The sequence below is a fragment of the Ammodytes marinus genome, assembly GCF_949987685.1.
Source record: "Ammodytes marinus genome assembly, chromosome: 17".
Classification (NCBI taxonomy): domain Eukaryota; kingdom Metazoa; phylum Chordata; class Actinopteri; order Uranoscopiformes; family Ammodytidae; genus Ammodytes; species Ammodytes marinus.
Window position 1 is genome coordinate 14,194,758 of NC_137221.1, and position 27,053 is coordinate 14,221,810.

At 41.6% G+C, this 27,053-nt stretch overlaps 2 protein-coding genes across 2 annotated transcripts in view; one reads left to right on the top strand and one right to left on the bottom strand.

Annotated features, from left to right (window-relative positions):
- Window positions 1-12,909: 12,909 nt before the first annotated feature.
- Window positions 12,910-14,620, top strand: cfap300 (cilia and flagella associated protein 300; the record flags this gene model as incomplete). The annotated part of the gene is made up of 7 exons (XM_080045252.1): window positions 12,910-13,019; window positions 13,119-13,200; window positions 13,511-13,583; window positions 13,705-13,862; window positions 13,973-14,145; window positions 14,308-14,374; window positions 14,489-14,620. 7 exons carry the CDS (start codon window positions 12,910-12,912, stop codon window positions 14,618-14,620), a joined length of 795 nt encoding a protein of 264 aa, XP_079901378.1.
- Window positions 14,621-18,931: 4,311 nt separating this feature from the next.
- kcnq4 (potassium voltage-gated channel subfamily Q member 4) overlaps window positions 18,932-27,053 on the bottom strand; it is a gene marked incomplete at both ends in the record, with an annotated part of 50,022 nt that continues 41,900 nt past the window's right edge. Inside the window, 5 exons of the mRNA XM_080044947.1 lie at window positions 18,932-19,135; window positions 19,575-19,713; window positions 19,936-20,067; window positions 24,788-24,887; window positions 24,997-25,226. Coding sequence (XP_079901073.1) covers window positions 18,932-19,135; window positions 19,575-19,713; window positions 19,936-20,067; window positions 24,788-24,887; window positions 24,997-25,226 — 805 coding nt within the window. The remainder of the gene's footprint in view (window positions 19,136-19,574; window positions 19,714-19,935; window positions 20,068-24,787; window positions 24,888-24,996; window positions 25,227-27,053) is intronic.

The following is a 27,053-nucleotide window of genomic DNA, read 5'->3' on the forward strand; positions in this document are numbered from 1 at the left end:
CATGCCCACACAAATGTATTTAAATGTCAGCATGTTGAATTTTCTCTCATTTAAATAGAACTTGCAGAACATTTGCTTAAAACGGGAAGTATCCTCTGACTGGTCTGCCTAGTTAATTGATCATGGATCAGTATCAGCCAATACTAATGTGGTCCAATGGTTTCCAAATCACCCAGATAAGAAAAGAAAATAATTGTTAAATCTAAATGCAAAGAAGTCTGTAGGTTGGGTAGTCTGCTGGTTTTGCTCTTCAAATGTTGATTTTTAAGTATTGTATCTTTGTTTAACAAATTTGAAGAATCTTAGCTCACCCAAGAATAACAAGGGCCCAACTACAAAGACAACCAAACCGCATGATTTACTTTGTATACTTGCATACTACAAAAAAATTCAAGCTAAATGGGATCAAAACCCACGGTAACTTATTAAGATCACATTATTTGCATGCAAATGCATCATCTCCCTTATTGTAATTGTATTTTTGTAGTCAAACTGAATTTAAAACTATTGGTGCTTGGTATTCTCCCTAAACGAATGGTTGGAGCATTCGTAGACGTTAACGCGTCATAATCGTTTGTCCAGCCTGAGCTAGTGCGTACCAAGATTTACAGTAAAACTGCGTCTCTGATTTACATGACAGAATGAAACACTCTCAGACAGTTCCTGTCAGTAACGTGAGCAAAGATGAGACACCTCCGGCCAACAAGATTGCCTTTCATACAACATTATGATTATGGCTCTCTTACACAACCTCATACCTGCTGAAGAAAGGAGCTCTAAGCTATGTTTACGGTGTTTTATTGTCCACACCTTCCCAAATCATTTTTGCATGGTTTTACTGCATGTTGTTTACCTCCAGTGAAGATTGATCCAGATGTACTAACATGTGAGGAATGTTTTGTTTTGTACCGCTACTGGCAGAAAATGAGTCATGTATAGAAGACCATTGGTGTGATGCCTTATTGACGGTAAATGCACAAGAGGTTAATTGTAGCCATCTGAAGGAGAAGGTGTGAAACCCTAAAAGACCCCTGAATCAGAAAAGTTCTGTCACCAGACAAAGGAGTGCATGCGTGTGATTCATTTCCAGCTCATCATTGATGACAAGGGCCGTAAATCACCATGGATATGTTTCACAAGGTCTGTAGGCGGTGTGTTGTGTGTACATTCGATACGCTCGGCCCGCATGTGACTCAGGCCTTTCACAAGTCCTCCAGATGTTTAACAGTTGACAGTTGATTCTTTGGGCAGCAACAAAAAAAAGGAAATGGCTGTCAGATCAGCAGTGCTTCTGTTAGTGAGGTCATTTCCCGAAAATAGACTGAACTGTGGAGGCTGAGGACACACATGGTAACAATAGAGCCTATACATATACAACAGATTATCAGCGGGTGCACCCTGGGGTACGGCAATGTACTAAAACACTCAAATGTGTCTGCATTTGTATCAAAGGGCTTTAAATGTGTCTAATGAGGAAATGTATCAAGGTTTGAGATTGGACTTGACAGACTCATGGCGTGGGCCAAACACATACACACACAGTCATACAGAGAACAATCCCTCCCTTTTATCCCGGCCATTGCATTGCATCACAGCCCTCCACAGTGGTGCTACGCAGCGAGGCCGGGAATCCCAGCTGCACTGTGTCGGGGTGGAACGCTGCTCTCCTGACCCCATGGAGGAGTGGACATACATCCAGGGCTCTTTCCCTCTGGTGCATTTCCTATTCCAGGAACACGCAGGATGAGTGCAGCTGATAGTAAACAAGAATGGGCGTGCTGACGGCAGACACGTGGCATCCACGATCCTTCTAGATGTTTTCGGGACGTTTGCAGCAGGTGTGTTGGAAAACACCCACAGTTTAGTGTTGATGGCAAGCACAGACATTTGGAGTAAATTCAGAATTTCATTGTACTGTTTGTTCTCTCTTTTCTGCAGCTGCAGCTATGGCACTTAACAGTTTTGTTTTTGACAAAAGCAGTGAATGTGCTTTTGTCTCCGGAGGCTCAAACAGAGTAACCGGTACATAAACAAGTTAATGGAGCAGAATACGAGATACATCCATATACCTGCCCCCTTTCTCTGTATATAATCCACTTGTTCAGGTCAGTTTCTGGCTCAGATTCCTTTCCATGTTGAGAAAACACAAGCCCTGTAAAGGGATCTGCATTTGCTTTTGTTCTGCAGAAATGACCAAGATAAAGACTTTTTTTTTCTTTTTACTTTTTCTTTGAATGCAGGGATGGGAAATTCTTATGCTAAAGAAAGTCATTTTAGAATTGTTCAGTATTTCACCGAGATCATGATTAACTGAGTGCTGTGAGTAATGAGTATGTAAAAAAAAGGTCAGACAATGAATGCAGACATTGTATTACAAGGACAAGAAATTACATATAATATTAAAAGTTAACTTGCTAATGCCTTTGCCAATCACCTGAACATAAAAACTTTTTTTGTTGACACAGTTGCAAACAAACGCAAACAGAAAGTATTATCTATGGTGAAGAATTTTGCATTTACACCTGGACAAAGCTCTTTTCTACAGTTTTTCAACAATGTCAAACACATTCACTGTCACAAGATGAAAAAAACGACTGCTCAGCATGTATGTCAGAATGTAAAGGTCAGTCTGTCTACCAACTTGGCATCCCTCATGTCTGCGCGTCTGTCAAGTCCAAATCATATTGATTGTGAAACCACCGAAATGCAGATTGACCATCGCTGACTGGGAAGTGACAGATCCTGAATCATTCACACATAGGAAAAAACTGAATCGCCAAAATAATCTCATTCACATCAGCAAAAAAAAATAACTCAAGTTCTGCTTGATCAGATTCACGAATTACAAGCTCAAAAGTGTTGTAAGCAGTGTGTGCCAGTTAGTCATGTCTATCTTGCTGTAAAATGCTGACTTCATAAGAATTCATTTTTATTTTATGCTTATTGACATCACTAGTTATAAAGATGTTTCTAATTAAATCACCTTGCATCCCATTTTTGGTGTTTTCCAGGACTACATAGTAATGTAGTAATGTATTTATCATAAATTGTTGATGATTAACAATAAAATATTTATTGACAATCATGTTACTACTTTCATATAGAATTATAGGGATAAACCTCACACCAAATGAAGGTTTACTACCTAAAAACACTATAGACCCCAGCATGACAATTTTTAACCATACAGAAAATAACTCTCTCTCTATCATTGTCTCTCTCTCTCTCACACACACACACACACACACACACACACACAAAGTCAAGTAAATGGTGAGCCTCTCATCAAACGCTGCCCTCCTTAGCCCTCGTCAGATCTCGAACCATCTAATACAGTCACTATAAATCACTCAAAAAGATCCTTGTTGATATTGTATTACTTTGAATTTAACGGCACAACGTCAGTGCCTGCAGGTGTCCTATTAAGTAGAGACCTCCAACATTTTGTTGCCACAAAATTACTATATGTGGCATGCCGAGGCTTGTTGCTTTGATCATGTTGTGTTATTTCAGCTGCACACACATCTCATGTGAGAGGTGTTTCCATGCAAGTCACATGCTAAAATGTTGCAGGTTCAGTTTATGGAAAATGTTTTGAAATCACCACGTCATACATAACAACAACAATGAAATGTAATTGAAAGACTCATTTTGGGGAAAAGGATTCTTTGACTTCCAAAGGGAGGAAATGTGGACAGTGAAGGAAACACTTTTATGAGGATCTGGCCTGATTTGAGATGTGAATCCGTTCGGTGAAAAGAAACTCTCCCTCTAATACATACCCGCTCCCTTGCCTATGATGTCATCTTTTCACCAACAACAAAAAGCCAAGAGGAGGCCTCAGGTGGTGCTAATCCTCCTCTGTCCATCCATCCCTCCATCCCCACAGGGACTGACCCAGCCTGACCGTGGTGGTCTTAATACCCTCGCTCAATACCTGTCACTCATCCATCCATTCACCCATCCGTTCACTGAAGGTAGGCCTACTCATCTCTGTCCTAATAGGGCATCAGCCCATCCACCAGGCCTTTTCTATAGACCTCTTTAAAGGCTGTGTTGGACAAAATGTTATGCAAAATCCATTAATTTGAATTGAATCACTAAGGTCTGTGTAACATATCCACATTGAATTCAACTTGGTTGAACTGACCAATAACTGTCTTGACTGTGCTGACCTTTGAGCTAGAGAGGAAATTGAAGGATGCTTATGTAGCTTTTTTTCTTCTTTTTTTTAGCAATGACGCTACATCCACTTAAATTTCACCCCTCTCTGTCAGAGTATGAAATGTCTCACAAAGGAGGAATGGTTTTCAGGAAGTTATTAGAAAGTTATTGTAACGTGAAAATAGGGACTGATTTCAGACACAGCCCTCGTTTTTCTACCAAAACTATTTTTTATTAAATGAAATTATATACAATACTGAAAATAAAATGCCAGTATTGGGAATCAAATGAGCCAGTACAGAAAAAACACAAAGAAGTTTGGAGAGTTATTGTGACTCACTAGTGCAAGTGTGTTAGCTGTTGGCCTCGCCAGCTACAGTAGCTAGCCTGTGTAGACTATGTCACTCGCCAATTTCGTGAAGATATGCAGACATATTTCACTTTGATGCTGTGACTAGGCATCTAGGCTATTCCATGTGGGTGTGGTGTAAAAGCAAACATGGTAGCCTTCTATGAAGTCAGAAATTCCCACAGAAGAACAAAAATGTTCATTATAGATGACAAAGACTTCAGGCATGTTAGCGTCTCATGTTGGTGTCTAAAAGTGCTGAGTCACACTACATAGACTTTATCTGACAAATGTCCGACCCTATCCAGTGATAAGTGGAATGACTCATGACAGCGTGACTTTAACACAGGTTTATTTTCCACAAATAAAGTGGAAATAGGTTTGGCCCTGAAGAGGAGTTTTATTTTGTTTGGAGCGGGCTGGAGTTCGGAGGGCCAGCGGTTAGGCTCAGGGGGCGGCAGCATCAGCAGCGCTCCTCACCTCTCCTGTGTTTATCATCTGTTTATCCAACTCGCACAACGGTTACACAAGCCATCCACTGCTCTCCACTGGGGATTCAAGACTTTAAAAAACATCTCGTGGTTCTGGAACAATTTGCTTTCTTTGTTTACGCTGGTAAATTAAGACTATTTAAAGGGGCTTGCTGGGTGTTATTTTAGGCCGATATCAGGCATTCTCTAATTTGATCTTTGCTTCCTCCCTTATCTCTTTTCACCCACTCCTCTCTCAGTCCAGCAAGTTGTTTACAATCTTCTCTCAGGCTTTGGTGGGTTTGTTTTTCGGACACAATGGGGAAAGTTGAGGGTCTCAATGCCTACAGGAAGAGTGTGTGTGGTTTTTTTTTTTCCGTATGTAAAAAAAAAATTGTAAAATCATTCAAATAAAAGTTTGAAAAAAAAAAAAAAAAAAAAAAAAGTGTGTGCATGTGTTGCTGTGTTTCTTCCAGGGGCAGAAGGGAGCAGCATTATGCCATTCAGTGTCACAGTAGCAAGATTGTCCCGGTCTCGGGCGACAAAAGTCTGGCAAACACTTGAAATTCCTTGACGCCTGCAGAACATCGAGTGTCAGGCAGCTGTACACCAACCGTTGCCATGGAGAACCTGACAGAAACTGGCCAAATAGAAGAGTTGTGGAGCTGAGTATAGGACAAGGAGAGTGTTTTGTTTGGTTTGTCTCATAGAATGTCAAGAGGGCGAGAGAGTCATCAAGACTGATATAACAATATAAATGGAAACTGTTGCTGATACGAAATGCACTTAAAGGCCTACTTCACCGGTTGGAATATGAAGGTGTATTGAACTCAGAGATCCTATTTAGTATAAATGTGCAAAAAAAAAATTAAATCGGATCATCTTAGCCTGAGAAAAGGCAGAAAGAGTGTTTTATGGTCTCACTGTCTAACCCTACAGTTTCCTTCTTGTGACATCACAGTAAAGGCCGAATTCCACCGGCTGCGTCTCCGGTCCTTCTCCGCTCCAGCACGGCAGAAACAAAAATACAATTAAGAGCAGTCAGTGGGTGAGTTTCCACCACGGCCGCTGCGCCGTCTCTCTGCTCCGCTGCTGCTCCAGCTCTCCGGTGAAATACGCACTGCTTCTATTTCTGCCCGATGCCGGAGCTCACCGCATCAATTTAGCACAGAACACATCGAGATAGACAGGAACAAACAACCGACAAAACAATAAAACCTCCGGTTAATTTTCAAAATAAGACACTCGGTGTTCACTGCAGGTGACATTCTCAAAACAGTGACACATACAAGCATGTCCACTGTTCTTTTACTAGTTCGGATGGGAACAATAACCTTCCGTGAGTTCGTTGTTGTGTACATACCGTATAGGAGAATCATATTATCAAGAGCGATCGCCCGTCACTTTTATTGCCGCGGGAACTCCTCGTTCTCGCGACCCCAGCAGTTCAGCGGAGCTGGCCGTGCTGGTTTGAAAACGGAGCCGGTGGGTATTGCCGGACGTGAGCGCACGGAAGAAAAAACGTTGGACACCGCACCCGCAGCCAGTGGAATTCCGGGGTAAGGGTTAGGATTAACAGGACAGCTGGGCCAAGGGAAGACTAAGGGAAGACTGAGGGAAGAAAAACCTCATTCATTATATTATAATAGTTATTTTATAATGATAGAACGCTGGTTCCATATGGGTGAAGTATTCCATTAACGTTGCCAAATAGGCTAGAATCTATTAACGAGTTTACAAACTACAGCACTTCATCATCCGTCCCTGCTTCTCTTTTCATTGTCATATTATATCATATAGGCAGGCTGAGGCGCACAGAAACAAGACGCATTCACTCAGCAGTTGCTTTTATCCAAAATTAACTTCATATTTTTCAACAATCTTAAATTCAAAGGGCTCATCATCTGGAAATGTATTTGGACTTTAAGAAAATGTATTTGGACTTTAAGAAAATCACCAACTAATATGCACTTTACTCTTGTACAGTAGATGTTTGGACTCTTTTGGGATAGTTGCTACAACATAGTGCTAATAGAAACAAAGTCTCTCTAAGTGATTTGTTCATTTCTTTTAAAGCAAAACCTATAAAAGTATGTGGACAACTGCAGAAATCATTAAAGTATTTGAGGTTTTACCCCAGTACAATCTAATATGTGTAAATAAAGATAGAGTCCAATTTAGAAGACTGACGTTTTTACATACTGGATCCATTGAGGTAGCTAAGGTGATTTGCAGATGTGATTTTATTTATGCAGATTTCCGCAATTTTATATCTCCCCTAGAGCAGAGACCTCGGAGCTCATGGACAAAACAGTCGACCTTGTGACGACTGGAATGTGGAAGCAAACATACAGCGTTTTTCTAAGGTTGCTAGATCTCAGTGGCTGCTGACTGTACAGTATAGGCTACAGTCTCTATGATAAAAAAAAATTGTTGCTGTTGGCATTACATTAATCACTGCTATATTGAGGTGAGGAAAAATAAACATTTCCCAACCTCAGCCAATGTCCAAAAAAACATGTGATGGATAGCACGTGTGAGAGAAGAATATATTTGTTTTTAGGGGGTTCTTTGTTTTAGTTTTTTGTGTATTTCTGGGAGCAGACCCTTTTTTTTAAATGCTACAAAACAGCTTTAAGTCCGAACTCTGCATTGGCGTCTACATGTAATGGTTCTGACCTAAGACCTCTGTAGAGCTCAAACCTCATTGTCTCTAAAACCATAACACTGATCCTAGACCATCAACAGTGATCCCCCCAAGACCATCTCTAACTGATGACAGCTACTGTTATCCATCAATAAAGGTTAGGTGTAAGAGGCCCGGTGTGGGGAGGAGACACTGAGCAGACAGATATTATCACGAGGAGACAGTCACATCAGTGAGGGTCTTATCTTGACACTCTTTCTACCTGTGGCCCTCTTCCCATTCCTGCTCTCTTGTCTCTGCTGCCGCTCCACCATATTCCTCCTCCCTGGCGTGTCCCTACATGGCTCCTCCGGGATTCCCAGAATATCTCAGATACACTATCGCACAGTGTGAGGAAGGGGGGATTAATAAACAAAGGAAAATAAAAGAAGAGAGTGTGCTCGGAGGAAGACATAACAAGGTAGCTTTGATTTCTGATGTTCACATTTCTTGTTTCATCTGCTTCCTGTATTTACATGCACACACTATAGCAGTGGTTATAAAACCCGTGGTCGGAATCCCTCTGCGAGGTCCCTAAGTGAAATCTGAGAGGTAACTTCAGGTGATTACAGCAAAAGGACTGGCAAAAAATGTGTTCCTTCCAATAAAGTGCTTCAAAAGTAACTATTTGATAAAGAAAGATCACTTTTTTCCAAAAACTGTCTGCGACTATACTGTATATCCACAATATCGCCATAAAACCATAAGGTGAGGAGACACAGACATTGGTTTATTTTAAGGGATCACAATCACAAAGAAATGTTTTGTATAGCAGTATTGATTTTTATAAAAGTACAGAAAAATACACAAAAATATAGCGATAAAACAATAAAAGACATACAAATAATATAAAAAATGTCCACAGTTAAAATTCCTTTAAAAAAACATGTATCTCATTTAAATGACCAAAGGCAAACATCCCTATTTTCCGCGTTTTGATATTGTAGTCCTTCACATTAAAATCTCCAAATTGGGAGATCCAACACGATCCAAGTTTTGCCATGTAGCTATTCTCTCAGCTTGTCCAAATAAATATTTTGACAGCGTTGTCATTTCCAAGTGAAGCACAAGCAAAAGTGTTGACTTAACAGAAGTTTAATATGTTTGGGACTCCAGTATTTATTTTTGAAACCATGGACTCTACTGCATCACTAGCAAAACTAACACAGGATTAGAGCGCAGAGGGACTGAAACTAATCAAGCTCGCTTTGGGAATCAAAGCTTGTAACCCAGAAGACAGTAAAAAGAAACTCAGTTCGAAAGTTCAATTACCTGATGACATCATTTGGAAAAGTTTCATTATGGTTATGATTCATTCACTATCAAAATATTCCAGCAGGATCTTCCCATTGTTCTCCAAGCCTCTTTCTCAATAACAGCATTATATAATATGTGTACTTTGTACATCTGTGTACAGTCAAACAAAGGTTCATAAATTCCATGCTGTAAAATGTAATCTCAACTGATACTCAAACATTGCATAATGTTACCTTTTTCATCTACAAAGGCGTCAGGGAAAAGAAATAGAAAGTTTAGAGATCGCGTACACAAAAGTGCACTGCAACTCAACTTCATATTTTAAGACGAGAAAGAGGGGGGCAGAAAAAAAACGCAACAAACACTTTAGGTTGACCCCTTGAAGATGATGCATGGCTTAAAAATGGTCCTTGAACCGGAGCCAGGTTAAAGCCTCCTAATTGTTTGAGGGGCATCTGGGAATTGGAAGACGCAGCCTGCATTGACAGAGTTCAGATCAGATCATGTCATCCCGGGCCTGGAAACGCCATCAATTGCTTGTCACAGGCCTTCTTACGGTGGCGCTGAGCATTCACCAAATAAAAAAAAGTTTCACAGCTAATGTAGCCGTTAGCACACTCAGTATCTCGTAATATACGATAAGTATCTCGTAATTACGAGATAAGGATCTCGTAATTACGAGCAGCCAGCCAACCATCGTTATTGATGAATGAGAGGGGCGATCCTTATCTCGTAATTACGAGATCTTTTCTCGTAATTACGAGATCCTGAGTGTGCTAACGGCTACATTAGCTGTGAAACTTTTTTTTATTTGGTGAATGCTCAGCGCCACCGTACCTTCTCCACCTGAGAGAACTAAATATTGTTATATATCGCTCAGTGTGCCTGTCCTTGACTCTCTCTCTCTTCCCACTCTCTTTTTGTTTATCTTTCTTCCGACTATCCCACTGTTAATGCAAAACCCACAGCTCCTTCAACCTGCACAGGTGATTATGGATAAACATCTGGATGTTCATGTATGTGACCGTAATCTCCGGCTTCTGGTCTGAGTGGAGCGATGGCAGAGATGCAGGAGAAGAGGATTCAGTCCATTCTCAGTCACATGAGAAATCTTTGCTGATGATAGCTAAATTTAGCGAAATAATTCAAAAGGGTTTTAACGTCAACCGCAGCTTTGCTCATGTTAATGTCCTTTAGCTGCACCTTTTCATCCTCTCCATGTGGAAACCAATCTTCTTTTAAAGATTGAGTATTATAATATTTGACTGTTGATATGCAGTGTTTTTTTGAGAATCTGAGTATCTAAAACACCAACAAATAAATAGGTTTTAATTAAATCTTAACCAAGCATAATCGGATTGCCTGTTTGTTTCCATGGAAGATATCCACCCAGACAGAAACTAGTGCAGGCTGCTTTCTGAACATGACAACTGTCAGCATTTGGAAAAGGTTCATTTTTTTGTATTGAATCTGTACAGCTGTCATGGAAACACATGATCACATACAGCAATCACCTCCAAACATTCCTCAGGTGTTACATCTTCTCGCCCGCCAAGGTTGGCCAACTTTTATCTTGATTTTGATAGATCTAATGAGTAAGAATCAAGTGTAATTTCTACATCGCAATCAGAAGACACTGGCTATTACACTTTTGTTTTTTCTGACTTTACTCAGCACACCCTGACTGTGCAGTATCAAAACATCAATTTGGCACAATTTTCTCACTCCCTCAAACCCTTGTTTGGTGCTATCACAGCTGGATCTGGCCCCAGTCTTTGGCCAATCATGATGTCTCTGCGTTAGACATGTCACCGTCTAGACACTAAATTATCCAAGGCTGTCTGCTTTCAATAACTCCTGTCATCAGTATTTGAGGACGGTCTAATAATAAACTCATGGCTAATGGATTCACACATTGTTTATTATTCTTACAGTACATCATAATACTTTTTAACAATTCTGCTAGGCACAACAGAGATAAAAGTGCATTTGGACATCTGCAACTGCAACCTTAACTAATTTAAATGACAAGAAACAGCCTTATTGTTGATTTTAAAAATGAAATATTATATAATTACATAACAGCCTTGGAAATAAAAAGCAATTACACGTTGACCACTGCAGAAGTGACATGTTTAAAAACATTTTAGAATGTCAAAATCACACATTTTATTTTTGAACCCATTATCCATTATCTTTATTATCTAAATTTTAAATAAAGGTCACCATTGATCTGCGATATGCAACTTCATTCATGCTACCTGTTTGACTGCAGACTCCAGATGCTTGTCAGGCTAGGCTTAATAAATCTTACTTTGCTTGACATGCAGTTAAGGTTTTACCAGGAATTAATTCATTCTTCAGACTAAAAGGAAAAGGAAGTAAAGAGACATCACAATATGGTTACGTTATCAGAACTTCAAGGCGTCCCCCACCGAATATTCTGGGCTCTACTCTTGGGGACTATCAGGGTCTGGGCGTCCTACACTGGAATGTGCTTCAAAAGGATCCTACATCTTCAACCCATCCTGGAATGTTGGCAATGAAATTAGTGTTTTAGCTAGGATGAATACAAATATTTTCAGTTACCAGTTAGAATTTAGGTTGTAATAGAGTAAACACAAGCACAGCAGTATTCATAGCCTTAAGTGGAGAGATGCTTCCGAAAGACACAGTGTCCTTTAGATGTGGTGTAAGAAGAACCCCTTATCTATCAAATGTAAGGTTGGTGTAAAAAGGGACGTTGCCCTTTTGGTTTCTGATGCTCAGGTGTTCCTGCCAGATTGAACCAAATTTACAAGAGAACATTTTGTATCTTAAGCAAAAGGGGGTCGGTCAAAAACCTGCAGAGACACTTTTGTGCTTCACCTCAGGGCACTACAGTTATCAAAACCAATGCACATTATACCGATACAAAGTAAGGTAAACTATGTTTATTTACACAACAATTACAGGAGCAGCTGTTGTAGGCCTAGATGAATTTCATGAGTCTCAGGCTCCCATCAACAATGCGACATGTAGGCCTATATAAAAAAACATAATAATAATAGGCTAACACAAGCGTTGAGATAATCGGAGACAAAAAATAATAATATCGGCCTATGTATTGTAAAGTTCTTAGCAGGTGTAGCCATAGGCCTACGCACTATTAACAGATGCAAGGCTGAGAGAAGATTAAGTGCTTTTGTTCTTTTGACTGTCTTCATCAGCACATAGGGTTTGCTCAGTCTTGATGAAAGTGTTCAAACTTTTCTGCCCACATCCATAATAGGATTCTTTCCATGATGGCAGCCTATGACCTAGCACAAGCACAGCTGATTGTCTTTGACAGGACATTTAAAAACGAGCCGTTCATTCACATTAAGACACAAGCCCTGCTGCATGAAAGAGAAGCTAAAGGATCAATAGGATCATCCTGGGGACGGTGCAGCATGGAAATATGAGTGAACTAAAAACAATATATAACAGTGCAGCCTACAGTAGGCCTACATCCAGCAAATTGAGTGTGTCTATGTGGTTCTAAAGCAGGCAAATGTTGCCCTCTGGTGGCTGTGCGAGGACATGTCTACACCACGTTAACTGGTAGATGGAGGCGACTCGTTAAACTGTAAGCAAGTTAAATAAGCAGACTTGTGATTAAAAAACAGGACACCAACAAAGCAAAATTAAATAACGAGTACAAATGAAGCTTTTGTTTAAAATGACGTCGTAGCTAGCTTTAGGCTATTAGCAAATTCGTTGTCTAGGCAACAAGTACACGAATCTTCAGAGATGGGCGAAAAAAAGGTGACGAACCACTCCGTTATCAATTCGTGGAGACAGAAAATCAACGAGAACAGACGCTGATAGGCTGTCAGCGGGCACACCTGTCGCCGATTGGCCAGTAGACGCTTACAAACTTGCGACTTGTGTTTGAGCACGAGCGAGTCTTTTCTGTTTTTTTTTATAAGCTATAAGAAATAAGAACCGAAGACAGAGTAAATATGGCAGGAGATAAATGCGACTTCGAGCAAACCTTTTCTTTCACTCAACTTCCCTCCAAGAAGCTCTCCTTCCTACAGGACAAAGACACTTTAGCTCTGTTTATGAAATGGTGACTAGAGAATTTAAGCTAATGGCAAAAGTTTAAATTTTGTTAAAGTTGTTGTCGATTGCCGTCTAGGCCTACTCTATGGATGTGTGTTGATTTCAGGTCCATGCTGGGGAGGATTTCAGCTCAGTCTTACAGCTTTGACCAGTGTTTTCAACCTTACAATAGTGACACGTTTGCACTGGTAAGGGCCACCATAATACTACAGTAACTAAAGCATTACCACAGACTCTTAAAGAGCAGACGTTGGGAAACTGAAAGTGATGCTTTAATCATTCTCTATCCCACCATTGTGATGGATGTATTTCACGTTTTCTCTTACACTTGGAAATCACACTTGGTTCATATTTTGTAAGAGACAATTTGGATTTTGATGCTAAAAGGAAGAAGCTCATCAATCTCATGAAAAAACAAAACAATGTCTGGTTGTCTGTTTTGATAATGCTCTTTCATGTGTTCAATCATGTTTGAATGATGTCAGGCTGTGTTTGCAGTGTTTCTTCAGAGATCCTGATGTGGTATCCAGTCTGTCGGGAAAGACTGAGGCCGGAGCCTGGGTGCCCCTCGGTATGTCATGTCTCCCATGAAAAAGCCTTTCATCACTATTCTTAGGAAAATTGATCTGCTGAACAATATTTGCAGTCCAATCACGGTGGTGTGTTTTTGTGTGTGTGTGTGTGTGTTGCAGACAAGCCGGTGGTTCGTGTTGATGTGGAGCCAGTGCCGTGCACCAAGGTCTCCATGGAGCTGTTTGACCCAATCTACAGCTGTGGGATCCTGAGGCCCTCTGGACATGTAGTTAAATGCTTTCATGACGTCTACCCCGACTATGATGAGCTCAGACAGGTCGCTCACTCTTTTCCAATTCAACTCTGTGTCTGTCCGTTTGTAGGCTATCCGTCTATCTGTTTGATTTTGACATGGGGTGACGTGCAACTCTTCTTCTGATCCTCCAGATGTTGCATGACGAGGACTCCGAGCACTACTATGTGGTTGGGAGAGAGGGGCGAGGAGAGTTTCTGTTTCGCCTCTTCAAGCACCTGTGTCTTGGAGGAGAGCTGTGTCAGTACGAAGACACCGTTGATCCTTACATCAGCACCACAAAGCACATGTACAAAGACCTGATCAGGTGGGCGGATTGGGATTGCTGGAATTCATACTGTCCAAAAGTTTCAACACTTAAAGATAGAGTCAGCGATTCTGTAGAACGCTGACTCCACTTTTAAACAGATATGGATCAGGTTCTATTGTTAGTTATTTCATGATCTAATAATGTTATTCTACTTTTTAGTGTCCAGAGGGATCCAGAGACTAAGAAGATCAGTGTTGTCTCAACAGTCCTTAAAGTCTGTGCCTACGTAAGTGACTGGTTGAGTGTCTGTTGTAGGCATACCAGTGTATGGGTGTTTAACAACATGTCTAACTGGATGTTTTCCTCCATTTTCAAACATTGTAATATATATCCTCTGAAGGATGAGTCAGGGCGAGCGGTCCCCGGAAGACGAGAAGAGGAGCAGACGTTTGCGTATTTGATTGTGGACCCCTACAAACGACACGTGACTTTGTTCCACCATTGTTACGGTGTGGGAAGCTTCACACTGTGACAGCAAAGAACTGTAAACATTGTCCTGTAGAACTTGTGGTCATGTGTATCAACACGCACATGATCTCATAGCATGTGCTGAAAATTAAATAATTATTTCATATTTTCTCCTTTACTGTTTGTGAGGAATTTGATTTAAATATGTCATAAAGAGCAAACCAGAACCAAGTGGCAGTGTACATTACAAATTCCCAGTTTACAGAGATGCAACGTTTTTTTTTGTCCTATTAATAAGTATGTCAATAAATGTTTTTTAAATAACCTAAAATGACTCTCTGCCTGCCTCTATGGACAATTTTGAGCAGTTTTTTGTTCTCCTATTGTCTAGTGATAATACTTTAAACAGTGTGCTCCAGTTTAATGTTAGTAAGATAAGATAAGAAAATGTATCTTGAAACCGTTGAGCATGAGACCATGAGTTTGGTCTATCTTTCATTTAATGTTTGAGTTTAGAAAAGTCAATTTTAGCCTTTGAATGCCTCCACATTCCTGATAAATGTAATACATATTTTGTATATTAACTATATAAATCATTTTACAAACAAAAATCCCATGTATTCCATACATATTTAATTTTGCCACCTGATTTCAACCCGTCAAAGATGTCTTTCACGCTGAAAATGTCAAACATGTTGAAAAATGTATAAAAGACAGAAAATACTTAAGTCCACATTCAGTCCAAAGAGCTTTATTGAAACAAATAAATTAAGAAATTAGTCAAGTGAGCTAATTCTATCCTAATCAATCAGATACACATTTCTGTATCTCTTTAAAAGATCAAATAAAGGTGTGCATTATATTAGAAAATAAGAAGCGCCATATTTCATCAACCAGTAGCTACATCAATTGTCATTGGAAGACTTCATAGGGTTAGCATTTTGTTTATTGCTTTCATCGTTTGTTTAATTTTTAACGACAGTTCCAAAACCTAAGAGAGCAGTTAAAGGGCAACGAGCTGGAATGTCAAAATGGCAGCAAGTCAGTGAATGCTGGATGGACAGGCGTCGTGAAGAGCAACAGAGTGAGAAAAGAGAACGTGCAGATTGAGTCATGCATAGCATTCAGTCAGTTAGACAATCAGTAACTGTTCCTCGTACTTGGTTTTCTAGACTAGCGCCCCCTAGTGGCCTCAGAGGTAGTTGTGTGGATGCGATATTTCTCCATGTGACATGCTTATGAAAAGGACACGTCTGTAGAGGTTTCCTGTGATGATACAAATGTCCATGCCACCAGTTCTAACTGGTGTTGAAATACGGTAAGGGTGTCGATGCGAGGAGGTTATTAATATGCTGAGGATACAGTAATATTTTTCTGAATATATCAAAGATGGCAGCAGTCATAAAAGACTGAACCCCTAAAACAACATGTGTGGAAGAGTTTTGATGGTGTTTTTTTTTTTAGATGGATGGATGAAGGTTTTTTGCAAGAGAGAGCATGGTTATCCTCATGGGATAACCCTAACACCCTTTTCTTCAAAGCAGCATCAATATTTAAGTTTGAGACAGAAAATCAGAATAAGAGAACAAGGACATAGAAGGCACAGGCCAATATGAGCTCAACGTGAGCTTAAGGAGTTGTGAGTGTGGACCTGATCAGCTGTGAGGCCTTACAGTTGTGTCGTCCACGATTCAGCTTGAAAGATATGCAACATTTATTCAAAGAACGTTTCTAACTGAATTAAATACATTAACTTAAATCCTACATTCACATGGACAACCACAATCATTTTGAAAAAAAAAACATAAACATTTGCCATTATATGTTACACAAAAATCGAGTGCATGAACATAATTACAGTAAAGAAATCAAAACACAAACAATAAAGTGTTATATTTATCAAGTGCCAAAATATTTAAGTAAAGGAATTGCTTTTTGTCAGTGTGTGTGTGTGTGTGTGTGTGTGTGTGTGTGTGTGTGTGTGTGTGTGTGTGTGTGTGTGTGTGTGTGTGTGTGTGTGTGTGTGTGTGTGTGTGTGTGTGTGTGTGTGCGTGCGTGTGTGTGTGTGCGTGCGTGTGTGCACTCTCCAGTTTTGTCCACAAGCACAGAGTATTCACTGTGCATCAAATATCTCCAATAAAAGAACCAGAAAAGACAGCAGAGAAGTAAAAGTGGACTCCCAATGAAGGTGGCAACTGGAGCCCTATCCTGCACACTGTCTGTTTTGTAATCAAGCTGGTAAGGCTGGTACCATTTCCTAAGACACGTGCATTCATGAGGATAATGGCCTGGAATTCATGCGTTTGACCCGGGCGCCTTAAAGGTTGTTCACTGTTTTCAAACTGCAACAAACTGGCCAAAAAGTCTTTTAGCACATACTGTAGCATCTGGTGAGTGTAAGAGGAGAACTACGGTCCTGTAATAGGCCTTTCACACCAAAATGAACCAAGAGTCAGTTCCAGGCTGGTGTTGGGGTCAGTTCAAAACTGGTTACAGCCTTATCCCAGTTATGAACCGGTTGGTTTCACATCGACCGGAGACAGCCATGGAGCCGGCAAGAGAGCAACGTCATGACGTCACTGTAAACGTGTGTGTACGTCACCCGACGCCGCTGCTCTTGTGGCTAACGCTAAAGCTACCGCTAGCTTTAAGCACAACAACAGCGGCGAATACGTCTTATTTTTACACTTGTTAGCTCTCGCTTTGCTTTCTTAAGCAAACAGGACCCATACAGCGTATTCTCGCCGGTCAATTTGATCGCTACGTTCGGTAATTATGTTATGTTTACGTCTCGTAGTAGCGGTGTTTTTAAATATGGCGGGCATGAGGTTTGAGTTGCTCTGGTTGGTCAGGATAATCCCTCCCCCAACCGTTCGCGCAAGCAGTTCTTATCAAACCCTGCTCAATCCTGGGGTATGAGTTCCCCCGGTTTTTACGGCCCGGAGCAGGCTCTCTGGCGGTGTGAAACCAAAACACTGGCTCTAACTCCGAACAAGCCCAGAACTAGCTCCGATTTTGCGGCGGTGTGAAAGGCCTATGAGAGAGGTTGTGTAGTAATACTGACTGCCTTAACTGAGGCTGGTTGTGACGGATAAGGAGCATCTAAACTCTGACTGAGGATCAGTGAGGTTTTGTCTACAGGACTGGTCCTAGGAGCATGCATGTCTTGGGGAGAGGAGGGGCTGCAAGTCAAAGAGGCCTAAAGGGACTGTTCAAAACACAAAGTTAAGTTACTGAAATACTCAGCTAAAAGCTAAGTTAGCCTTTTTGAAATATTGCAAAGAAGGGATTTTGGAACGACATCTTGGCTCTATGAAATTCTAAAGTAGTAGAAGGAAGAACATTCCTCACTTGGATGCCAATCAAATTGGAATAATACGTATATATATTTTTTTTTGCAAGTGGGCTTGTTGGAGACAGAACTTTTGAGAGAAGGAATAGAGATGGAAACAAACAACAATGTACAGTACACTCTCACACATTCTTCCAGCTCTGTTTTCTTGTGACAAGTTTGGTTCAATTAAAGCAGGTTTCAAACCTTTGAAACTGCCCTGTTTTGGGAGGGAATTCGGTGTACTGTGGTTTTTTGTGAGGCAAAAGTCAGCCCAGTCTGCCCGTACTTGTCCGAGGGGTCAGATTGTTTCTTTGTCCACAGCTCCTTCCGTTGGTTATTCGTTTCTCTGATGGTGTGAAGGCAAACATTTTCATAGCTGTAATGTCATCTTAACTAAGGTACTGACCAAATGACTGGCATGGCACTTGTCTGTGTCAACTCGAGTCAGCAAACTCTCAGTCTGTTGTTTTTTAAACAAAACAAGAAATGATGATTGTGGAGTGGGGGGGGAAGACAACATTTTCCCAAAGATGAAAAAAAATGCAAAGCTTTAACTCTGGTTATCTACAGTAGGAGCTTTAAAGTCAGCATAGATCTATAGCTTGAGGAGTGTGTGGGTGAAAGTGGTTCAGTAGTCAAGTCATATAGTTGTTCATGTGTCCTCTCTTCGTCTCCATCCTTGTCTTGTCTGTGTGTGAGAGGCGTGTGTAGTGGTGAGCGACTTTGGCTGAGGCTCCATGTCTTGTGGAGCCATCTAATGGCCTCTGTCTGTCTGTATCAGCTCTGGAAAAACACATTGATTCACTACAGGACGAAAACAAAAACAATACAAATAGGAGAAGGGAAGGGTGCAGGTTTGAGATGGATGGGTAGAAATGATCCCAGACAGATGTGTAATGAAGTGAAGAGAAGGACGTAAAGGTTTTGGGCTGCTCATGAAGTGAGGAGTCAGAGCGCAGGAAGACGTAAACTGTTAACAAGGGTTTGTGTGTCTTGTGGTTTTTTCGAACAGCCTGCTCAGTCAGACTGCTCGGCTCACTGTCATTCCAGGGTGCCGCTCTCGGACTGGGAGATGTTGAGCGTGTTGGCGGAGGTGAAGAGGTCTCTTTGGTCCGTGGGACTGTGGTAGTCGGATGTCAGGTCGGGGTCCAGCAGCGAGGACAGGGTGAAGTTGGACGAGCCTTTCTTTAGACACTGGGTGTAGAAGTTGAGCAAGAGGTCCAGCTTGTCCTCTATGGACTGCACCTGAACAAATACACACACACAAACACACAAACACACACGTACAGTACTCGAACGTTTCAAACTTCTTCCTTTCTAATGAATACAGTTGTCTGTCCTAGTTCTGAGCTAAAAATGTGTCTCTAGCAACATTGGATAACCTTGTCATTTGCTAGCGTTCAAAAACAGAATAAAAGCCTAGTATTTGTTCTCAGATCCCCCTGGGAGCATGCAGAAAATGAAATACTGATGAAACCCCACTGAGTGAGTTGAACAGGGTCCTCAACTCTTATTGCTAAATGACTTAATTTCCTGCGCTCAGTTTATTGCACTTCCTGTACTTTTTATGGCAGTTTTTTAAATCTACCAGAGTGAATGAAAGCAATTCATTGAGATTCTTCAACACATTTCCGTGTTTATGCAGGGAACAGATACTATCTGAATCAAGCTCCAACTCTCTTACCTGTTTCTCCACCTTGACTACACGTCCCATCATGCTTAGCTCGTCCAGAGGGTCCAGTTCTGGCGGCGTCTTCTCTCCCTTTTCAGAGCGTGCCTTCTTGTCGGTCTGTACAGCTCCTCGCCCAATTATCTGGTCCACCCTTCAACACGGAAACAGAAGATTACAATGAACGTGATGAAGACTTCCATTTAAAGGCCCTTGGGTTTTAGAAACAGTTTATCCTATTGTCAAAATGGAAAATAATCATTTTAGGAAATAGGTGTGTTCCCTTTCTAAAGGTTAGAAACGAATATCGAATCCACTCTCATGTCTTTGCGCTAAATATGAAGCTACACACCCAGGAGAAAAAGGAGAAACCTACCGCATCTGCAGGCTTTTGATACGGCCCAGCATATCCAGGTGTCCGGCTGAGTACTGCTCTATGACATCCTTCACATCGTATGGTCGCAGCGTCTCTTTAAACTTCCTCTTGGCCACGAGGAACTTAAAGATCCTACACAAACACACCACAGTCACTGTTATCACCTATAAAGAGCCTCACTCAGCATGGGCCACATATATGGAGGCACAGTAAACCTTTGGAAAAATGCAGGGACATCTATCAAACCATGCGGGAGACCCGGAGAATAACAAGATTAATTACAGTCAGAGTGACCTTATCATTCGCAAACAGCCCCATAAAGAGAGCAGAGTCGCCCCCTGACCAAACCATGTGGATGTAATGTGATGATGACAACATCTCCCAGAGACGTTTGCTTATCAGTACTTGCTGCTTCAGCAATTAGTACAAACCTGCAAATAGTAAGGGAGAACACACACACACAAACACCTCTAGCTGAGATTTCCCGTTCCCACCCTTTTGTAAGTATGGCAGCCATGTTGGTGCCAGTAGCGGACCACAGTTGCTCCCATTCCTAGTGCACACAGCTCATCATCGCCACCCACAGTGGGGGAATCACACTGAGGAATGTTGACCCAGCACTATGCTGCACCCAGCTAACACATAAAGTAACTGACAACATCCTCTTACAGAGTAGGCCTGGTCAGACGTCATGCTGGAGGCAGTGGAGGAAGTTCAAGAGATAATGGGGAGGGAGCGGAGGAAAGTTTAAGTATGTGTGTGTGTGTGTGTGTGTGTGTGTGTGTGTGTGTGTGTGTGTGTGTGTGTGTGTGTGTGTGTGTTTTCGCGCCTGGGTTTCTGTGCTGGGCGGGTCATTCAATTCCCCTCTTATCACTTATGCGATAGGCAGCTCAGAGATGCTGGCTCTGCATAAGGTACGGAAAAACCGAATGTAGCCAAAGTGGGAAAAAAAATGTATCTCACCCTGTGATGGATTGCACTACAAGTCAAGCCGGTGGAGATGGAGGAGAGAGTGGCAGGGAAAGGAAGGAGGGTTTTTTCCCCGCTATTTTTACGATGTAATCCTATCTTACACAACCAGACTTCTAAGTCCAATTTAATGCTGCCGCCCGCATTCACAGGAGGAATAAAAGAATTCCCCTCAAAGGTCTGGGAAGCGGAAGATCAAAAACAGTCAGCTGTTCTGGGAAAAAAATCTCACACGCGCACACATACATCTCTGTCTACACAACCATACACATGCAAAACAACAAAAAGAATGCATACACCTACACACTAATGGTCATTTGCACACTCGCACAACTACTAACATGTGTGCTAAGCATTTGCAATTGAGTTCTGAACTTAGAGAGAGGGGTCAGTTTCTGAAATAACCACTATGACCTTTGTTGAGGTCTGCAGTGCTTGCATTTACAGCATCCACTTACGCTGCACAGTTTTGTGTAGTGACCAGTGCAGCAACAAAGAAGAAAAGAGTAGAGGAGCGGGAAGGAAGGAGGAGGAGGAGGAGTTGTGACCAACAGCTGTTGGCGTAGCAGCCGTCAGCGCACGCAGCACTCTGTTTTCTTGATGACGCTTGTGTTTGGGGTATTTTTGCAAGCAGTCTTTTCTTATTTTGCAGGTAGATGCAGATTTTTTGTTGCCAGGGTGAGTCTCAGGTGTGGGTAGAAGAAAAGGTTGGAGAAATGGGATAAGGTGTGGGGGGGACTTTTGATTTAGATCCTCCAAGGGGTTTTCTTCAAAACGCTGACTCGCTTTCCATGTCAATGATTTGGCTTTAATAATACCCCCTCCCCCCCAGAAAACTTTTAGCTACATTGCATCAGTGACTGGCAGTGGTACAGTACAGCTAGCACAGCTCACTGAGAGATATTATATACCTTCCAAATGTTAGAAAGTTGAGACATAAGAACACAGAGATGTGTCCCAAAATGCTTGCATAGCTAGTCCATATATTTTTTTTGCAATTCAGCAAACGTGGATCCCCGATAGTCTCCAATGGCAAGTTTTTATCTGGGACTTAAAATGACTGTTATGCTGACACAGATTCCTGGGTGGGCAAACTAGGGTGAGCCACTGCAGGGACAAGTAGGATTCATCGCCAGGTAACTACCCATGGGGGAAAAAATCAAACGCAAAAGCTACGGTACTTATTTAGTTATTCTTGCTGCGTTAATATTATATGAGTTTTAAAATGTTGCAGCTGAAATGCTACAAAAACTTAGCCTGGTCCTCCTACCAGACCATCATACTTCATTTCATTTGTAAAGAGGTTCTGGAATCGCTCAATTGACAAACGTAAACTCACTTGAAGGCAGGTGTCTGTTGAAGTTTAAAACTATTGGATCTGCCCAGTGCCACTCTGGACCTGCCAACCAATCGCAAAATGTTTGGTCGTGACGTATGTCATGCGCCAGCTTCTGACTACAACTGAAACTCAACGTCATTGGTCTCTGCCACTCCCTCTGTTCGCTGATTGGACGGATCAGCGAATCTGGCGGAGAAAACCCACTAATATACCGCAGACCCAGAATGATACTGAAGGGAAATGACAATTGAGCATAAGAAGCTTATGTAGGCGGGCGGTGCCAGGCTAACAAAAACTCATTACTAGAGATGAAATGTTTATAATTGCATTTCCAATCTATCTATTTAGGAGCTTTATTGGAGACTGCAAACGTGCTGAAATTGTGTGCATGAGGAGAGAGCACAGAATGAGGAGAGAGCACAGAAAGATATAAGGCCTTGCTTTCCCATATTCCTATTCTTCTCCTCTTACTCCATATATAAAACAGAACTGTACGCATTTGTTTGAAGCAGCCAGGCACTGATAAACCACATGCGTGTCTTTAAATTGAAGTCTCAGCACTAAGGCCTCCTGCAAAACTCTGTGTTTCACAGACATCCATCATGAAGCTCTCTAAGGTGTTGCCTGTGTTTTGTGTCTTGTGTGTGTGTGTGTGTGTGTGTGTGTGTGTGTGTGTGTGTGTGTGTGTGTGTGTGTGTGTTTAACACCTGCTGTTGACACACCTGCACTATCTATAGGAACTCCCTCTCTTCTGTTGTCTGCAGCACAGAGTCGCTGAGGTCAGAGCTATTTGCTGAGTCAAGTGCAAAGAGAGCGAGGTGATTTGATACCCTATCAGTGGCATAACGAAATCAAACAATAACATGCTGCATCCCAAGACCGGAAAATATCTCTGTGCTGTATATGAACACAGCAGAAACCTTCAGCTTTAGTTTTGACACAGCGCCAGGTTCAGACAGCGGGGTTGTTTTAGTAACAGTACATTATCGCAATCATCTATAACCATGATGCATCACTCAAAATCCTAGTTAAGATTATGACACTATACCGACAGGTATCTACAATCAAGAAACAGCTAAGTGGAAGCAAACATTCTTTCAAGAGCATTATAATTAGGACTCAAAACGTAAAGTAAAACAAGCACATAAAGCTCATATAGGAGACTGATAAGAATGAACACCCACACGAAAGCAGTGATAAACATTCAACTTAAACCAAACCAAGAAATACAGAAAAAAGTAATTAAAAATGCAAGCTTAATGCAAGCTTAACAACTAGGCCACTAGGAAGCCCAACACACATTTCCCATTCAGTTCATTCAAGAGCTTCACAAAGTACACATGGAACTACGCAGCAGGCTACAACCAGGAGAAATGCTGTGAAAGGAACACGCCATCAGAAATAAAATAGAGTTGTACTCTCATCAATCAAACCTCTCTGGAGACCAGATGTGTGCTAGGAGTTGTAATTTTTTATGCCACCCTCAGTCAAAAATCTTACTACTGGTTTGTGTGTGTGTGTGTGTGTGTGTGTGTGTGTGTGTGTATGTGTGTATGTGTGTGTGTGTGTGTGTGTGTGTGTGTGTGTGTGTGCGCATGTTTGTTTGTTTGTTTTTCGCACAGATGTATCTTTCATTCAAGATATTGTGGGTAACCCCTGGGGATATCTTCTCTTTGACAAAACAATGGTTTGTGTTTTTTTATTTATTTTTCTACACATCATGATTAATTACCAATTATAATCATTGTATAGTTTTGCCAACAGAGCATTTCTTACACATTGTCCATGGATCTTGAGTGCAACTATGTGCAGCGTGTTAACTTTTCTTCACGGCTGTTAGCTGGGAAAGGCTGTGCGCATTCATTCAAAGTGTCACACCCGTAACATTAGCACATATTGTGTTAGGACATCCACCACTGACACATTACAGTAACGTTACATAAAAGCTTATAGTTGATTTAATTACAGGAAGAGATGCCAGAACCACAGCAATCAATATCAGTATTAGCAACCAACACTCTAAATGGAACAATATCATTTGTCTCAGTTCAGTCGTAAAGTACATCTGTAAAGTCTTACACATGACCGGCCTGAATGAGCGGTGCGTCGAGGTCACACGAGGGGAACTAACTCTGCCTGCAGGAGGGCTCAGTTACCTCCACTAAGTGAACATTTCTACTCAAGTCAGCTGAATCTGCACACCCCAGCACCTGAATCATGTCCGCCCATTGATGCAGGCTTTAAATATCATGAGAGGAGAACATATGGTTTGCATACACCAGCATATGTTGTTCACCTGACCAAAGTGACCTTATTCTATCAATGACCGCCAGCACAGCAGCCCCAGAACACACATTAAGGAGCGTATACGCTACACCTGGAAACACAAGCTTTTACTGGCCCAAAAAGTCAGAATGGTTGTAATAGACCTGATTACAGAATAAATCTGATTTATTTTATATATATGAACAAATAATAATTTCTCCATTGCTTTTTACTTATTGGGAGCATTACAGGATACATACTGTTAAAAGCAGGACTCACCTGACGGCCCGTATCAGCGTCTTCACTGCTGGGATAACCTCCTCCATGGCTACATCACAATATGGTTTGTCTTCAACACTCTCCTCGCCGACCCCTTCCACTGAGACAATACAGAGGGAGAGATGTTATGATTCAGAAATGATCCTCACGAGTGTGAATGTCAAGTGTTTGGATACATATGTGTGTCTATGTATGTGTGTGAAGCCCACCATCGGCGGGTGGACGTGGTTTGAGGCGAAGGGAGGTGCGGAAGCGTGTGCGGTCGTTAAAGCTCCAGCTCTTCTGGACCTTGCCGGGGCTGGTGGCATCGGGGATGTTCTCCTGGCTGGGAGAGCGGCGCACACTGGAGCCCGGGGGCAGTGGGGACGCCTTGTTACGCATGGTTTGGGAGGATCGGGAATTGTTCATCCTGATCCGATCCCGGAAGCCCATTTTACTGCTGGTAGTGAAGGTTACAGTAAATAGTCAAATGGGTGAAGGAAGGCAAAGCATTTATTTCCATTATCATGACAGACACTGGTGGGTTTTTTTTTTTCAAAATGATCATGTCCATGCCCTTTGACCTTAATAATGGAAAGCTATTCTGTGTTATCCTGGGAGTTTTAGGGAAGCAGCAGAAGAGCAGCCTGAGCTTGTTAGAAGAGAGTTTGTTAGTAATAGTAAATTCTCTAGACTGTTATGACAACCATCAACGCACACAGACAGAACAGGGACACAAACAGACATTTAAATTTTGTCTCAGCGAAGGACAGACTAGCTGACTGATCACGGAAGCAGATTGACCACAGGCACAACTCGATATTGCTAAAAAAAACTGATTCTGCCACAATATTTTGCTTTTTTAATGTGCTTATTATAGCACGAAAATCAAACTGAAACCTGATTCAAAACATGCAGTATAGCGCTGGGACGGTGGAAAAATGTTTCACCCACCATCAGAATGAAGACGCGCTTCCTTAATCCCTTCAACACAGTGAATGAGGATCAAGATACAGCATCAGCTTCAAAGAGCGGCCACACAAAACGGTGTCCCATTAAGTACTCTATACAACTCACCAAAACCCTGAGGTAGGCCGGTATGTGAGGTCATCTATTTACAGGAGGGAAGCTATTTGGCGGCCCTTCTCTCCAAACTGATTGACTCCTAACTCTGCCGTTGTAGCATGCTCTAGAGACCACTCCTTCTCTGTAGCCACTTACACACTGTCACGGATCCATAAAGCAATGCCAACATCATGCACCACAGAGCAATCCCAGCCCTGACGTTCACGTCCACATCTATACGATGATATACTCTTTGTTGTGCGTGTGTTATAGCCGGCCACTTAAATTAAAATTTAAATAGTCGAGGGATGTGAGTGGAAACAGCATTTCAGTACGAGCAAGCAGAAATGCTCCAGGTAGACCGGAAGAAAATGGGGGGGGGGGGGGGGGGGAATAGAGTGAAAAGGCCCGTTTGCATGCTGTTGGGGAGAGCGAGTAAATGATTTGGAAGCATTCAGGATCATAAAGTTCACTGAATATTCTCAAAACATTGAAGGAATATTGCATGCAAACAGACACAATTCAGCCTGTGAAAAACCTTTTAAAAATACAGCGCACACACACACACTGATTTTGTAGAAAGGTCACTTGACTAATCTGAAAGAGGAAAGCATGCTGAATCATTTAAACCTTCTTTCCAAGACAAAACTAGGAACGAGCCGAACCATTTGAATTGAAAGCATCAAGCGAGTCAAGAGAGGGGCAATTCTTTTGACGTCAGTTCCAAAATGGGAAAAGTTGTTGAGTGGATATTTTATCCCCACACATTTAATGTTAAGCTTAAAAGAACCATGTGTTTTTGTCCCATGTTCGTAAACCAAAATGGATTTATGTTGTGTTTTCGATTCATGGTTTCTCATGACTTTCAAGCCAAACTCAAGCAGAAAATCAGCTGTAGTTTCTCAAGCACATCAGAGAAACATCCTTTCAGGAAAGATGCGCTTGGCATTTCTTCCCAGTGAAGGACTCGCTCAAGCATTTGTGGATCGGAGTATAGTGCCTGTTCAAAATCGTCAATAGGCAACTGCAGGATATGGTTGGAAATAAGACAAATATCAAGGTATCTGCTTTTACAGGTATTTTAAATGCAGCTAATTATTTTAGTTTGTCCAGTCCACAACTTTTTGAGCGATTTAGGCAAAAAGAGCGGGGATTGTGCGTGTTAAAGGAGGAACGGGACTGTTGTTATTGATTGGGTTGACTTTTTATCGTGCCCCGTGCA